At 44.4% G+C, this 16,496-nt stretch overlaps 1 protein-coding gene across 4 annotated transcripts in view; it reads right to left on the bottom strand.

Moving 5' to 3' along the window:
- GAS7 (growth arrest specific 7) overlaps window positions 1–16,496 on the bottom strand; it is a 105,977-nt gene that overhangs the window by 58,391 nt on the left and 31,090 nt on the right. For 3 of the 4 annotated variants that reach the window (XM_042802543.1, XM_042802540.1, XM_042802542.1), the window contains exon 2: window positions 10,662–10,785. In XM_042802543.1, coding sequence (XP_042658477.1) covers window positions 10,662–10,785 — 124 coding nt within the window. The remainder of the gene's footprint in view (window positions 1–10,661; window positions 10,786–16,496) is intronic. The other variant, XM_042802541.1, reaches the window with a different exon arrangement.

The raw sequence follows: 16,496 nt of genomic DNA, 5'->3' as shown, positions 1-16,496 counted from the left end.
CTGAGCACACATCCTAGAGGGCTTGTGGTAGGGCAAGGTGCTGTGTGCCTATGGGTGGTAATGCTGAGGCTGGAGAAACTGGGGAAGCACAGACATGGAGATAGCCAAACACTGGCTAGGAGATTTTAATGTCTAAAATTTGATGGGTAGAAAATGCAAAGCAGAGTAGTATTGTTCAAGGGCACAGGGGCAGAGTGCTGAGGAACGGCCAATACTGCACGTCTGGGAAGGGCTTTCTCACCCTCAGAAAGTTATTTCTCATTGGTCTCCCATTCATTGCTCTAACAGCAGAAAAATAGTCCCCCTCCATCTGCTGAATCAAACTTATGAGTACTGCACACATAAATGCAGTTTTATTCAGCTCAAACCTAGTAGTCTCTAGCATGTAGAAAAGCTTTCTGTGGGGCTTGCAGCTCTGGCCAGCTCTAAGCCATATACCGTGGCTACCCTGAATGCAGCAAAGTGTGTTATGGGGAAGGTGTTCTCCCTAAGACATCCCTAAAGCTGTACTTGCAGAGCCTGACTTTCCTTTACACTGCCTTCCTGACAGCTCTCTCATGGCCTCCTCGATTCATGTTAGTACTTGTGCAATGAAGGTATCTAAAGACATATCTCTTTCCTCAACCACTGCTATGCCAGCAGGTCATATTTCTGGTATTTCTGATATTTCCTAAACCTGACAAGGCTTCCTGCCCCTGGATAAATATTTTTGCCCTGGTCTGATTTGCAGAGCTGTTGGCTTGGCCTTCCAGCTCCTGTTATTCAAGTAACCCCCAGGAATACTCCAGCTTTTCAGACGCTGAATCTCCCCCAAAGTGCTGTCCCTCTGAAGTATGAGTACATGTGCAGATGTGTGTTTTGTGTGCGTGTGTGAACATGCCTGGGTATTTGCAACAGCTGTAGGAATGAAGTGTAGAAACCGGGTGCGGTATTTTAAAGATGTCCTATGCATCCTACGCACTGTTGGGGAGGAAAGCCAGGACAGATATTTTGGGTGTGAAGAGAGGTGTGCTCACCATATGACGTGATGGGAAGAGACTGTTTTATTGTGTAGTCTGTTCTGTGCCTGATGACACCATCATGGCTGCATTCTGCTATGGCTGTAGTAAGGGGCAGTAATCCCATGCAAGGAAACTAAGGACATTTTTCAAGTTCCCCTTCAGGTCTAGGCTGTAAGCTCAGGTCACTGGTGAGATTCACTACAGCCAGATGTGCCTGTCTGTGGAGTCAGTATTGTCACTGAAGCTCTCCTTAGAGTCAGTGAAAAAAGACTGGCACTTACAGGGTGTAGCTCACATTAGCTATTTTATACACCTACATCAGGAAGACAATTGAGATGTAAAGGTAATTATTTCTTTTAATGGGTAAGTGGTGAGATTGGAAGGTCCTATTCAAATGGAGTTGTCCACCCTGCTGATGGTACCTTGTTGGGTGAATCGAACTCTGCTCAGAGTGTGATAGGGATGGTGAAATGTATCTAAGGGCACAGGAGGGAGCAACCTACAGGCCAGTCAGTGCTGTGGACTCTGGTGGGTGGCAGCCTGGCAGCCATGCACTCCTTTGCACAGACTTCTTTCCAGTTTCTCATCCTTGCTTGCTGGTGTTCCGATTCTAAACAGAGAGTGTGAACATGCATTTAACCCTCCAAATCCCAGAAGAGGTATGCTGACTGTCATTCCAGACAGCACAGGACTCCTTGCAGAGTAAATGATGTAAAATAAGGACCATGACTGCTACAGAGGGGAGTCTTCCAGGCATTTTAGAGTGGCTTGCCATCTCTCTCCTCTTTTCTATGTTTTGATATGACAAGCTTGGATGGCTGGAGATGTTGCACAAGACAGATGCCAGGCATCCTGACTATAATGTAATTGATGCAGACTCAATCTTCCTACAGCAGGCCGTGCTGTGAAAACAAATTTTAGGTATACTCTTGGGCTTCATTCTGCAGACCTTTTACAGTTCAGAGGCCTTTAAAATGGTTTCGGGATTGAGTCCAACCAGTTTCAAAGGATGATAAATGCAGAGTGTTTATCTGGTTGGACCATCAACTGGAAACAGACAGGAATGTGCTGCCTTTGTCAGCTGACTCACTAACCTGTACAAATCTGTTTGTTCCATACAGAGTCACCCCAATTCTTGCATTATAGCTTTTTCTAACATCCTTTTTCCACATAGAAACACTGTCTCATAAATTCTAATTCTTTCCCATTAAGAAATAATTCCCTTGTGTTTTTCATGTAAAGACAATGAAAATTAGATCACACAGCAACATGCATGGTGGAAATACTATTATGATCAGGTAAGATGTATGGATAGCACAGGCAGATAACCACAATGTTGAAGGACACTAACCACCGGAAACAGATGACAATAATATTAATGCCTCACAAGGGGGGAGGGTTCTGCTGTATTTTGAAGGCTCAGAAGAATCACGGTGTTAATTGCACCTAAAATCCCATTTCCCTGCCCCAGGAATGGGAATGCATACTTGAGCTCCCATCTCTGAATATATCAAGCACCAAGAGCTAAAAATCTATTTAATCCAAAAATAGGCTTCTGCACTTTGTAAGGAAGGAAGCAAATGGTGAAGCAGAGATGGTGCAGTGCCAGGCATGTCAGATGGACCGGTCACCCAGTACCTCCCATCTTCAGGAAGAAAGAGCAGAACTACACAGAGAGCTCAGCTGGGGAGCAACACAGAGCCCCACCGCACCAAAACTTAGAGCTTTTGCTTGATGAACTTCTTCAAAGGCCGTAATCTCTCCCTGCTCCCTGCCATGCACCCATCTCAGCAGACTGACTGCTCAGTGCAGAGCCCACCAGCTGCTGCCCTGCACACTGCTGGCTAATCTAGCTTTTCTTTGGGGAGCAGGAAGGCAGGACTGCCCAGGGAGGAGCAGGATCTGTTCCAACACACAGTGGGCATATTCAGCACAGGTGCATGTGGATACACATGAAATGAAGCACAGTGAATGTTCCTTTGAACTCTTATTAAGATTCTTTGACTTAGACATCCAGAAAAAGCAAACCAGCAGTTGAATGACAACAGCCTAGTCAGATGTGACTTATGTAAAAATTGGGGAAACACAGATTCCAAATAAAGAACAACTCCCATGTGAGGTCCAGGCACTTGTCGTCCTCTGCATTGATAAATATTTTTCATATACATTAGGCTTTACAGACTGAAAAAACAGGCCTGACAGGGATTTCAGGAAGACATTTTGTACCTGCTGTGCCCATAAGCAAAGCCAATATGTTTTTTTCATGATTTTGCATAAGGTCCTCTTAGAGGCCTCCAGTGATACAGACTCCCAGGCAACTCCCTACTCCCACAGTTTACTCTATTACAGAACTAGTAAGAGTTAGAGTTGTCCGCATTGCAACTGAAGTGTATTACTGTGTCTTCTAGTGACAACAGGCATTGCAAACAACATTTTATGCACATGAAGTCTACTTTCATTTCCCCATCCACATCTTTGCTTTCTTAGGGCAGACAGCCCCAACCTCTTAACATTTGCCCATAGGCCATGTTTTCCACATCTCCCATCATTCTTGCTACTCTCTTCTGGGTTTTATCCAACTGGCTCACATCTTCCCTGAAGTGGAGTCCAAAACAAGATAAAATATTCCAGCTGAGGCTTTATAATTTCCTTGCAAAGTTTGAAGTTTACTTCACGCCTCACAGACAACATTCCTATTCATATAATGGAAAATGCTGGCTGTTTTTGCAATAGCACAACACTGCTGGCTCACACACAGTTTTAGATCCTCCAGAGCCCTTAGGTCTTTGTCTGTAAACTGCTCCATTGACTCTCTTTGTCACATAATTATTTCTGATGAAATCTCCAATCTTAAGCGCATCTTTACTGAACAGCATCCTTCCAGCATGTGCCCTCAGCTGAAGGATGACTGAATTCTGAGCCTGTTCTGTGCAGCACACCATGTTCTCTCCCAGATTCTGTTAAAGTTAACATTTGAGTAAGTACTCTCAGTGTCAACATGCCATTAATTACTGTAAATACTGAACAGAATGAGGTCTCAGGTAGATCTCTGCACCATTTCCCTTGGTGTAGACTTCCCCTTGACAAGGGACCATTGATTACTATGCTCTGAATATGATCAGTTTTGCACCATCTTCTTGTAATTTAACTATAGGCCCCTTTATCTTTTGTTTGTTTTCCCTCCAGCCAGCTTTCAAACTGCCTTTGTTGCTTTTAAGTACTGTCTTCCTGTAAATGAGATGCCTTTCCCACCTGCAGGCTCTCTGCTCACAGATCTGCCCTGCCCAGAGGCTGTATAAATGTTTAGCCACAATCCTACTCCATGAGAGGTCAGGTACCTCCTCACACCACTGCTTGTCAATGATGGACGTGCTAAAACTGCCATGAACCTGCCAAGAAAACCTTCAGAAAGGCAGTGATACTAGCAAGGCCCCAGAGCAGGGCAGGGGGTGCTCTTACGTGTTTTTACCTGACCCAGGGCTCAGCCACAGCCCTCAGCTTGGTGAATACCCCCAGCCCTGCTCTGGGATATGCCTCCCACTGACTGACAGGGTGACTGGCTGGGCATGCAGGACAGCTGGAGTGCTGCAAGAGAAGGACATGCCACTCAGAGGATGTCCAAATACAACATTTAAAAGAACAGACAGTGAACCCAATGCCTGGAGCTTCCACACATGCTTAGCATATGGCTGAGATAAGTGACTGTCTTCTACCTCATGCATGAGAGACATAAGATGGAAGGGAACAACCAAAGGGAGGAGGCATGATAGCAATGCCTAAGGGTTGTGTTACCTGTATAAAAAGAAAGCAAGAGCATGGACCTGTGGGCTTCAGGGCATTGGAGACCTTAGAGAGTGCTGTTCAAAACCGCAGTGCTACATTTGATACCTAACAAACATCAGCCTTGAAGGAAAACCCACAATGTAGCACTCTAGCAATTAGATGAGTTCAGTGGCAGGCCAAGCCTGGGTACTTCTGAACTCCAGAAAAGGTGGGATCAGAGACAGATCCTGCAGCGCTATGCTGTTGGTAGAGGCTCAGCAGCTGCATCCTTGGATGGAAGCGACTGGACAGGGTCCCTAGTGTGCAGGGGACAGGGACACTAAAGTCCCTAGGGTCATATGGGCAAAGCAGAGCTTGAAGGAAGGGCTAGCAGGACTCCGGCTGAGGAGAGCTGAAGATACTCCTTGGATGCTCCATGTTATGAAGAGGAGCCCTTCCTTCCATTCACTTTCTGGCTACCTTTTTCCCCCAGATCACTACCTATGAAAGAGCACTATCATCTCCTACTGTTCACTAAATAGCTCTGTGCTTCTTCTAGCCATCATCAATTTATCCTCTCAAATTTCTTCATGCTTGAATAGAAGCTAATAGCCTCTTACCGCTACCTCAGCTCCACTGCCTGTTTTAGCCTCAGTGTGTAGGAGAAACACAGAGCAAATAATACAGGAAAACTTCAACAGGAGTGATATTCTAAGTTATTTAAAATAAGAGGGAAAAGAAAAAAACTGCATAAAACCCAGTCGCCAGAGTCGCCAGAGAGACCTGCTGTAAGCTAGCAGAATAACCAGTCATATTTATTCTCTCTGAAACTATTCGTTCTCTCAGCAAGCAGTATTCAGACCATAGATGAGATACAGAAATACCTTTCTGGATTCAAAAATTTCAAGGAAGAAAAAAAAGGCTATATGAAGTACAAGGCACTATAACAAAGCTGAAGTTGTACAGTCCTTCTAGACAATTTGGTGTTTCAGCACCTGGAGAAGACACCTTTGATGTGGCACGGTGATTTTGATCCATGTCCAGATTCTGCAGCTGGAAATGGAAGGAAACTCCACAGAGAATTTCAGAGGAGCCTGAGAGGGAACCTATCTTTGGTCAATGACAGAGAGCAACCACAGAGCCTTTCCAGGACAATTTAATGTTCCTTCTTGATGAACAGGAAGCTTTGTAGATCCTGATAACAAGAGCCATGAGACATACACAGGGACATGCCTAAACTGCTAGAATGTCAGACTAAAATGTCAGAACCTCCTTCTATTTTGGGACTGAAAACTAAAGTCCTCTCTGATAGAAGTCTCCAAATGAAGAAGAAAAACTCATTTTTCAGTGTAGCCCAGTGTAACAAGGTCTCTGGAAACCCCTACAGTCCAATTGTTTTGTTGCATGTCAGAAGGTCCACCCTCTGGTGCCAGCTCTCCACCTACTCAATGCAGCAGAAGGCCCTGAGAGGGCTGAGTAGACAGTGTACTGGCTGAGGTCCCCCAACCAAAACATGTGCCATAGCCTTCAGTGAACAGTGCCTTCCTGTTATCCAAGTTGCATTAAACTCACCTTCCAATGCAGCTATGTAAATGTACAATTCTAATAAAATACTTTATTCACAGCATCTAGTGTCAGCAAAACAGGTACAGATACTTGTGACAGTCAGAAGTGAAAAAAAAAAGAAAAAAAAGGAAAACCACAATTGAACCACTTAGACTAAAAATAACCATAAACTCCCTTCTCATTCCTTTATCTTTCTGAAGTGCTATCCTCTCCTGGTAGGGTGCTACCCAGAGCTTCCTTCTCCTAAGGCATACCTTAGGCCTTATTGAATCTGTTAAGGAGAGGTCTCCATGAGAAAATCTGCATCACAATATACACATTGTATATCATTGGACAGCTCTGGGAAGCTCCTTGGCTCCAGGAAGGCTCCTTTTCAAGCCCTTGTCTTCCAAGGTTCAAACATATTTAATCATTCACTCTGAATCTCACAGTACTTATTCCTTGTCGAGGAGGTAGTTTAGCCATTTGTCTTCATTAAAATAAGGACTGCTTCATTCACATGGAAATGCAAATATTTCTTTCTCAGATGGGTGCCTCTCTGTTTGACTGACTGGTTTGACTGACTGTTGCCTCAAGAAGCTCCCTTTTCTTCTCTCTAGTGACCCACTGGCATGTTTAACTATGAAATGTATCATACACAGAATCTTGTATTTTGTAATAGTCTGTACATTAATGAGTATACTTGTTACACCCATCTGTGTGGGATTAATACATGCAGAACATTGCTGACATTGACCAGACACAACAGTAATGGGGTCCGTAATCTCTAACATCTTTCTCTCATAGGCAGACTCAACATCCAGTGTCATGCAGTGTCATAGCAAGAGAAGTGCTCATGCCCTTCCTGGGAGGCACTACTGCCATCAGCACCCAAAGCAGTATCCTCTGATTCCTCAGTCTCCTGTTGCATATGTGGGGCATGAGAAAAATCATCATTTCAGACTGTCTCAGCTGTGGAATCAGAGGGGAAAGACCATGGGAAAGCAATGTGCACAGGATTTAAAGTATTTCTCGATGGGTTAGCAATGTCCCTTCCCTTTCCGCTGCGACCAGATGTACACTCTAGCAGTGGCTGTCACCTCTACAGTGGTTTTACAGCAAGTCAACATGCAGTCAGCCAGCCACTTTGTGAGTCACTGTGTGAAAGCTGCTGAACACCCAGAATTCCCCATAGCAGAAAAAATAAAAAGAATTTCTGAAGAGTGTGGAGGAGGTCTTGAAATACTTTCTGATCATCCATCTCACTTAAGAGCTGACGGGTCCCTGGGAGATCGGAGAAATGTTTATGACCTTACAAACCAAGAGTTTTGCTTTTTGTTTGGGTTTTTTTTTTTTTTTTGGTGGTGATGGTGGTGGTGGGTAATGGTGAACAGAAGACCTTTACTACATGGATCAGACTGAAGGCCAACCAGCTAGATCCCACTGACCTCTGAGTTACTGTATTTGTGCACTAAACAGTGATATCTCTCTCAAACGCTCCAGAGTACTTTCATCATCTGGTGATAGCTATGATACAGAGAGAGAAACCTAGGAGTACATCTACACAAATAAGACCTTGGTGGAAAAGAGACCTAGATCCTGCTGCTGAAACAATGGTGCTATGGAGGCAAAGCAGGAAGGAGGCCCATGAAACCCTGTGACAGAGATGTATGCTGGCACCATGTCCCCATGACAAGCACTGCCAGTATATATCGTGATACTCTCAGCAGCAGCTGCAGCAATGACAGGACAAATAAGCAGTTACAACTCAGCAGGTGCAGTCAGTCTATGAGACTTGTGATAAACATTCCCCACGTCAGTGCAGCTGTACCATAGGAAAGATGGTGACTGCAGTTTTACAGCATATCGTCTTTGACTTATCATATGGCTCAAAGCTAAAGAATACTTCCTGAGTGTCAGTGTGAAATCCCACTGTTAGACAGCAAGCCGTACGTGCCAAATGTGACTTTATGGTGACTGCATGGCTCAGCAGGTCCAGCTCTGCAGCACAGTCAAGGAAGAAAGTGCATATTCAACATGAGACTGAACAATCTGCCCACAGATAGCTCTGCACTACCGGTTTTGCAGGGACAAAGGTCAGAGTCAATTAGTCAGATTACATCAAAACAGTGTCCAGACAGGTGCTCATGCCAGATCTGGATGAGGCTTCATCACACACTTCAGCAGAAAGGCCTAGAGGTTGCATTCAGCTTCTGCTTTGTTTGAGGCCTAGATGACATCATAGGTGACACTTCTTTGGTTTATAAACCACTTTCAGGAAGCACAGGCATTTGGGATGTGCAATATAGCCCAAATAGAGCAAAAATACTCCCAAGCAATATCATCAAACTAATAAACTAGCAAAAAGCAGTATCTACACAGCAAAAAAACTTTTAGGCAGCATCATATTCTAACTGAGCAGGCTGAGAAAAACTGAGCTTGCCAGGAACGCCAACTAAGATGAAGGAGTGGAAGGGCTGGAGTGCCCCTGTATATGCTACAGGAGAATCCTGTTGTCTCACAAAAGGCTACAGCCTTCATGGAAGGTGTGGGAGGCTCAGAAATGCATGATTCTTGAGTCCAGCACAAGAAACAAAAGCAAGCCTAACTTCAAAACTAGTTAGGCTTAGGACTACTCTGGTAGTCATCTCAATAGAATTTGAATAAGTTCTCCCTAAAGCAGGAACCAGAACACAGAAATCCCACTTCTACCCTCTCTTTTATTCTCTGTTATTCTGAGAACCATATTTCTTGCTGCATAGCAATCCCATTGCAGTAGCTGAAAGCACAACCATAGGTGGTTTGGGCACTGTCCTGAGAAGGACAAGTTGGAAGTGACCTCTGGGAGTCTCCAGCACAGCTACTCACGCTGAGCAGGATCACTGCTAACAACAGATCAGGTCAGCCGCAGTTTTATGTAGCCAGGCTCCGAGATCTCCCAAGGATGGAGATTCCACTACCTCATTGGTCAGCCTGTGCCAGGGCTATCCTCCCTTCCTATAAAATCACTTTCCTGATTTCTGACCTGGACCTACCAAGCAGGACGTGGCTATCCATCCTTGTTACAGTCTGTAACTTTTGCAAGGAAAGGAAAAAGCTGCCTGACATTATGGAGAAACTGAGATCAGGCCATCTACCCTTTAGGTTAGGATTCCTCTGACAAGAGCGTTTATCACATAAAAAACAGGCTCTGCCTCTTACTGGTTTTATCTGATCTCAACCCAGTTTGTGTGAGTAAGTGTCCATCACTACAATGGCTATGGCTCAGGGCTGAGTTTAATCACCTCCTCACCCACATCTGAATTGCAATAGGGACTGGGTATCTAACTCCTACTGATCTCCCCAGCTGTGCAAAGAATACTGCTCATGAGCCAGAGCAGACTATGCTTGGAAATGAAGGCAGTGTTTAATGGTAATGTGCCTTCTGGAGGGTCCCATGAGATGTCAGTGCATAAAACTCAGGTAAATAATGACTTGGCCAAGTTCTAAGCCAAAGGCTTCTGAAATAAAACACATCAGTCCCTGAATGGGCTGTGAGGTGCATTGTGACAGACCATGGCTCTCCTTGCACTCACAGTGAGTCAGAAAAAGGAATGCCAGTGGTCATTCCTGATGGCTTCAACTCCATTGTGAACAAGGTGAACTCCTGATGTCCTCTCCTCCCTTGTCATTCTGTCATTCTTTCTGGAAAAGAAATCTGGTTTTGCTCGTCACAAGTCCCTCTTTTGCAATGCTGTTGTGAGCTCATGATAAGAAGAGCAGGTAGACACAGAGTCTTAGGTAAGCCAGAAGTGGTGCAAGTTTGACAGGTCTTGAGCATCTGATAAGATCATTAGTTGTCTGCTTTTCTACTAGCACGACACTGAATAAAACACCCAAATATAGACTGAAAATTCTGTCTTTAATGTCCCCTTACATGTGTCTCCATGGGCAAGTTGCCTCTGACTTAAGCAACTTTTCAATTAACTATTTCTGTTTGCCCCTAATGGTGCTTTAGGGATACCTGACATTCTATCAAACTCCTTTACATGTATGTACATATATAGACATAAATATCTCTAGCTAAAGGGAAAGGAAATAAGGAATGTGGTGAAGATTATATCCTTTATGGCACGGGTGTTTCTACTTTACATTCTCTGTCTTTTGTAAAAGCTTCAGATGTCTTCTAATGGTCAGAATTAAGATGACAGGATTAGAAGACTAAATCTTCTTACAATTTTCTTTCATATGGTGACAAGGTCATATTAATTCCTTTGACTGTGGTTCTGTTTTGTCATCAACTTGAGAGACAATTTCTGGTAATAGATCTGTACTGCTAGGGTGACATTTACTGGAGCCCCCTCCCCCACTTACCATTCGTGGAGGTGTTCACATAGTACCTTCGGCCCTGGGGAGACATATAGCTCTGCCAGCCGGCGGGTAGATGGATGTTCAAGGTATCTTCTCCTGTCTGAGGAGCTGCCTTTCTGGGTTTCTGCTGAGAAAAGAAAAAAACCCCAACCTATTAAGTCAATATCTAGATAATGTAAAGTCTAACCAGACACACATCTGGGAAGGAACCATGTGGTTTGGCATTCTAAAGATTGCAGTACACCCAAAGGCTTTCAGTTCATTTCTCCCCTCATCTGTCCTAGCTTCATCCAGAACATGATTCAGTCTTCCCTTGGAGCACTTGCTACACTGAACAACCTTTGGGAGAGAAATTAAACCCCTCTGTATTTGATGTCCCATGAGCACCTGGACCTGTCCAAGAAAATTACTCTTGTTAAGTAGTAAAATGCAAAGGATAAAATAATCAAGTGTTTGAGAAAAAAAGGCATGCATCTGGCATTCATTTACTTTCACGTGGATATACTGGTGGGTCAAAGCACTGGTGGGTCATGGAGGTGCCACCTAAATTTAATTTACATGGACACCATTAGCTTCAGACATTTTCAAGAAAAAACACTGCAGAGCCATGTTGCCTATAGGTGGAGTACACTGAAGTAAATTTATCAGTATACTAATAATTCATGTAATTAACAATGCATACGTTACTGATCTAGATGTAATATGCATCCATATGATCTAGATGCAGGATCATTAGGATCCAGATTACTAGAAGTGATCCAGATCATTGGGAACAGCAGGAGATGAGCGTCATGCTGTCACCTACTTTCCAGGCACACAGAACTGTTGCCAGGGTTCAGGTGCCACCTCAGCTGTGCACCTCTTCACGAACTCAGCTGTGAGCATCAGTGCAGGTTTGGGGTGCAAGGAAAAAGAGGTGAAGCTGAAGTGCAAGTAATTGGCTCACTATACTGCATCACCTGAACAATTTCCCTCTTCCAAATAGCTCTGGTGGTTCCTTGGTGGCTTGGTATTTACAGCAGCTGCTTGATGTAAGACTGACAAAGAGGGCTTCATCCCAATGGAGGCATGAACCCTGCCCCATCCCTTCAACCAGGAAGGCTGAATAAGGCAAAGGTAGACAGATAAGATGCAGGTCCTGATCTGAGGAAACACTAACACGACAGCCCCTCCCTTTCAGGGGATGCTCACACTAGCCCAATAGCTCCTGGGATGCTCACCAGATGGCCTTCATCAAAGGATGGTAACTCCCTTGCAATGGAATGAGAAAGAACAAGATGGGCCATTGATGGTCCATATCAAAAGAACGTAACTCCCTTGTGACTGAATAGAAGGAAGACAGGATGGGCCATCTCTGGTACCTCTTGTCCTTGAGATAAGAAGGGAACTGAAACCACTGAGCCAGAAAGACAAAGGAGCTGCAAATTAGCCCAGACCTGAAGGACAAGGTGCACCTGACCACAGGGCTGAGTTGGGGCAGAAGTAAGGGTCAGCTAGCGAACACAGTGAAGAAGACTACGGGCCTTCATCTGAAGACCCCTGCCCATAACCACCAGGGAGCACTGCGCAAGCGCGAAGGGAGCAATTTGGGGTGGGGGGATATGTTAATCATTTCTCAGAACTAATTGTAATATTCCCTCCCTATCCTTGGAGTAGTGATGCATATGTATTAGAGTAGATGAATATGTAATATTTTAGACAATAAAAGGGAGCCCCTTTTGGCTCCAGATGGGGCACACATTTGGAGGAAATTATTCCCCCCATGTGTCCAGCGCTGAATAAACATACCTACTTTATAACCTTACTGGTTGTAAAGTTGTGATTCCGCGCCACACGCCAAAGACTGCCAGTTGCAGCCCTTCAGGGCTGCAGCTATGCACCCAACAGTCTCCTCCTGCCTCACATCCAGAGACCTCCACTTTGCCTTTCCACATTCCCAAAGGCAAACCAGGCATGCTATGTACTAGTTTTTTTGTTTGTTTGCATAGCCTTCAAAGGAACAAATACAAAAGAACAAGGAAAAATGTGTGAAATTGAAGTATTTATCCAGTGGAAGCTAATCTCTATCCAGGAAGTGTCTTCTGACATGGCAGGGAACAGGTCTAAAGTGACTGTACTAGCTTCACAAGCAGCCACATCCAGTGGACAGGCAGAGTTTCAGCATCTGGATGCATATAATGTTCAAACATTGACAGACATATTAACAGTACCACCAGAAATAAACCTATGATGTGTCCTTCTTATACACATTCAGTCTCTGAGTGAAATTCCAATTCTGTTCCAACCCAGAATAAAAGGGTCATTTAAGAATTTTGGAGAAAGAAGTCTATTTTATGTTTCTTTTCAGTTTCAGAAAATTCTGATTACAATGGCTCTGAGGAGGCACTGAATTCAAGAATGATCTTACGTTTGTACCTCACCAACCTTACTTGCACAGGCAGGTCACAAACTGCAAGGCAGCCGTATGGACTCAAAGCCAGTGTGAGATAAATACTGTCTCACCGCTGCAGCATTGATGGAGCCTATGCTGGTTCTGATTTAACTCCTCTCCTTGAGCAGAAATACCAGCTGGGAGATTCAGCTGGCCCAACATGAACTGAACAAGTTAGCTTGGGAGATATGAATGGACTCTACCAGGTATATGACTCAAATCTCATGTTCAGCATGCCTATGGCTAGCAGGGTGGCATGCAAAATTCATCAGTACAATCTTCACCATTTATTCCTATCCCCCGTGTTTCCGCTCTCTAACGTTTAATCAAATAAATTTACAGTTCCACTCACCCTGCTATACATGTGAGAAAGCAGAAGCTTTCACAGTTTATGTTACTATTTGATTTTAAAATTTTTTGCTGATATCAGCTTAGGATGAAAGTGAAAACTTATCTTACACATTAGTCTGCCCAAAGGCACATGTTCTCATTTTATTGTTATTCTATTGCCTAGAAATGCACTAAATGAAATTCTTGTCTTAGTGAAGCTAGCACAACCATGCCTGTTCTGTGATCACAGGGGCAGGACCCCTCCACACATGCCACTGAAACACCCCCCAGTTTCATACAACTTTCTGTGGAAGCTCTGAATCCTGCTAATGAAAACATCAAACCTCATGAACATGACAGAAAAATTAAGCTATCCCAGTTTTAACTCTGGGTTATCTGAGTTTATGCAAGTGCCTTGTTTCACTATGCAATGCCACTTCTAACATGGCTTGAACAACCATGTACTTATTTCCAGTTCCTTATAGCCACATACTGGTACCACCAGAAACCTACTCATACAGTCCTGACACCTGCAATATGACTCTAATATTCAGCATCATCCTTTTGTTTGGTTTTACTCTCAGTCAAGCCTGAAAATAAGTCACTGCAGGCTTCCCAGGCATGATGTCCCTGGAAGCATCGCATTGCTTGTGCAGGTGATAAGTATCAGTGGACTGGCATATGGCACTGACACATACTTTTATCACATGGACCTTACAAAAAACAAAAAGCTGTTTTGCACAAGCTTCCTTTTGGTCCTGTTCAGCTCCTGTGACCTGCCATGCAGGGGACCTTTTCCATCTCACATCACTCTCAGACACCTCTCTCTACAGTTTCACCTAATGCAATTAAACACTGGGAGGAAAAAAGAACTCTTGGAAAGAGTATGGCTGAGCAGTGCCATCACTCCAGTAATTGCAATAACAGCTAAGAATGCTGCTGGTTGATTTCTGTCTCCAGGACTACCTCCTGAGGGGCTGTACTTGCACCTTACCCATGCACAGTCCTTGTCCAAGACACAGGTATGTCTGGTGAGAAAGCCAGGGGTAAAACGCATTCAGAGGTTCAGGATCAAGTAACATATGCAGAGGACGTCAGATCAGAACGGAAAGCATGATAGCCCCAAGCTCATTTTTGAACCACAAAGCCAGTCTCTCTCCCATCACGTTCCAAGGGATAGCACAGAGTGCTGGGACAAATCCTGGGATAGCTCCCGAACTCTCTCCATCACAGGGTTAATTGTCCTCCATTACTGTTTGCTAAAGCACACAAAGTAAAAATAAATTCCACAGTGTAGGAGTGTACCAGCTCGTGAAGAATTTGGCAGCAGGTTGGGTCCCTTAGATTCACTGCACAGATCTCTGGCCTTGAACATAACAAAGTTACACCAGACTATCTCTGCTGTGCATGATCAACCATAAAGAGGAATTTGGGATAATCCAATCCTGGGTTCTGTTCCAGAATCCAGAAGGTACTGAATTTCACACATTTTTACTGCATGCTTGCCGTTTCTGACCTTAATACCCTCTTTCCCTTCTGGAACTAAAGTCCTATCCATTCCTGCTATCCCTCTTTCTTAATATGGTCCTATAGCGATCCCACATACCAAGTAGGTCAAGACTAGCTTCAGTTCACTTTAGGGGCCCATGGTATTACTTAATTTCACATGGTCAGCACCAGGTAACCCTGCAAGGACAGATATCACTGGTTTGCTTAAGGGAAGCTCTGCAATTGCCCTAACATCCTTTGAGTCACTTTTCCAGTGTCACTTCAGTTCTCCCTGATAGACTGCAGGAAAAACAGAGGTCTTTTATATGGTTGTATTCTTAAAGGCTATGTCAAGAGACAGATATGGACAGTATAGAGTGGACACCAGCAAATGTTGGTTGGAAATAAAATAAAGACCAAAGTTGAGCCAATGTTTTAGCTATAGACCCTGCCAAAATGTGTATCACTTCAAAAAAGCACACAAGCATTATGTTTTACAGTTGCTAATTCTATTTTTGAGTTACTAGTATTTCTACCTTTGCTTCTGATTTCACCAATGATAAAGTGTTGCAAGCACAGCAGTCCCTATCAACAATAGTCAAGAGGACTGCATTGAGTATAAAGGGAAACCCCAGCACTGCCAAATGTAGAAGTTCTTGTAAACAATGGGGCAATGGTTTGCACAGATGTGCATGGAGTATGGATGTGTGAATCTCTTCCTTTTGTTTTAGAGAGGAATGTGATCCTAAACAGCAGTTTGCTATTGGGCAGGACTTCACCCCTGCTACAGGGACTGCACAGGAAGATCCTCTAGATGCTGGAACCACTTCTGTGTTAGAGCCCCTAACTGGTCTCAGTGCAATCCCCTCCCACACACACTTGAACTCCCACGCCTATATCAGCTCTGCTCCAAACTGATACTCTGTTGGGAAAAGAGGAACTGAAAATGACATATGGGAGGAATTGAAGAAGAAACGAAACTTGGCTTCGTCCTCTACTCCTCACCACCCTACACTCATTGAAATAAAGACACCAGCAGGCTCTGAGATAGATGGTGTGGGGCAGTAGCATTTGGGGATGGGGTCTATTGCAGGTTAAGTACCTCACTGCAGATTAAGTACCTCATAGTTTTGGCACACTTAGTAGTGCATACTTTCAGAAATGTGAGTGCCACAGAGGCCATAGTGGCAGCACATCATCCCTCCTCTGATAAAGCAGGAGTTCTATGTAACGGGAGAGACTTTCTTGCTCTGTTTTTCTCAGCAGAAACAACCCTTCCCTAGACAGACCCTCTGCAGTCCCTTCCTCTAGCACCAGCATAGTCAGACTGGAGCCATGTTTGCACACCCATACGGGAGAAGTTGGGGCTAACCTGGCATGTAATGACAGGCTCTCCCAACGCAGATGGTGGTCAAGAGCCCAGCCCCAGTGCTGGCACAGCACTGCTGGGCAGGCGTCAAGCCTCCCTCCAAGCCCAGCGCGCACAAGGACACACCCTGGGCCCAGCCACATTGCACAAGAAAAGTGAAGCACTTTTCCTTGCACAACTCTTCCTTAGATGGCTCGGCAAGACTGTGCTGTTACTTTGA

Source organism: Tyto alba, unplaced genomic scaffold (assembly GCF_018691265.1).
Source record: "Tyto alba isolate M040663 unplaced genomic scaffold, T.alba_DEE_v4.0 Super-Scaffold_39, whole genome shotgun sequence".
Classification (NCBI taxonomy): Eukaryota; Metazoa; Chordata; class Aves; order Strigiformes; family Tytonidae; genus Tyto; species Tyto alba.
Note: the sequence above shows the minus strand (reverse complement) of the source record. Positions and strands in the feature narration are given on the sequence as shown.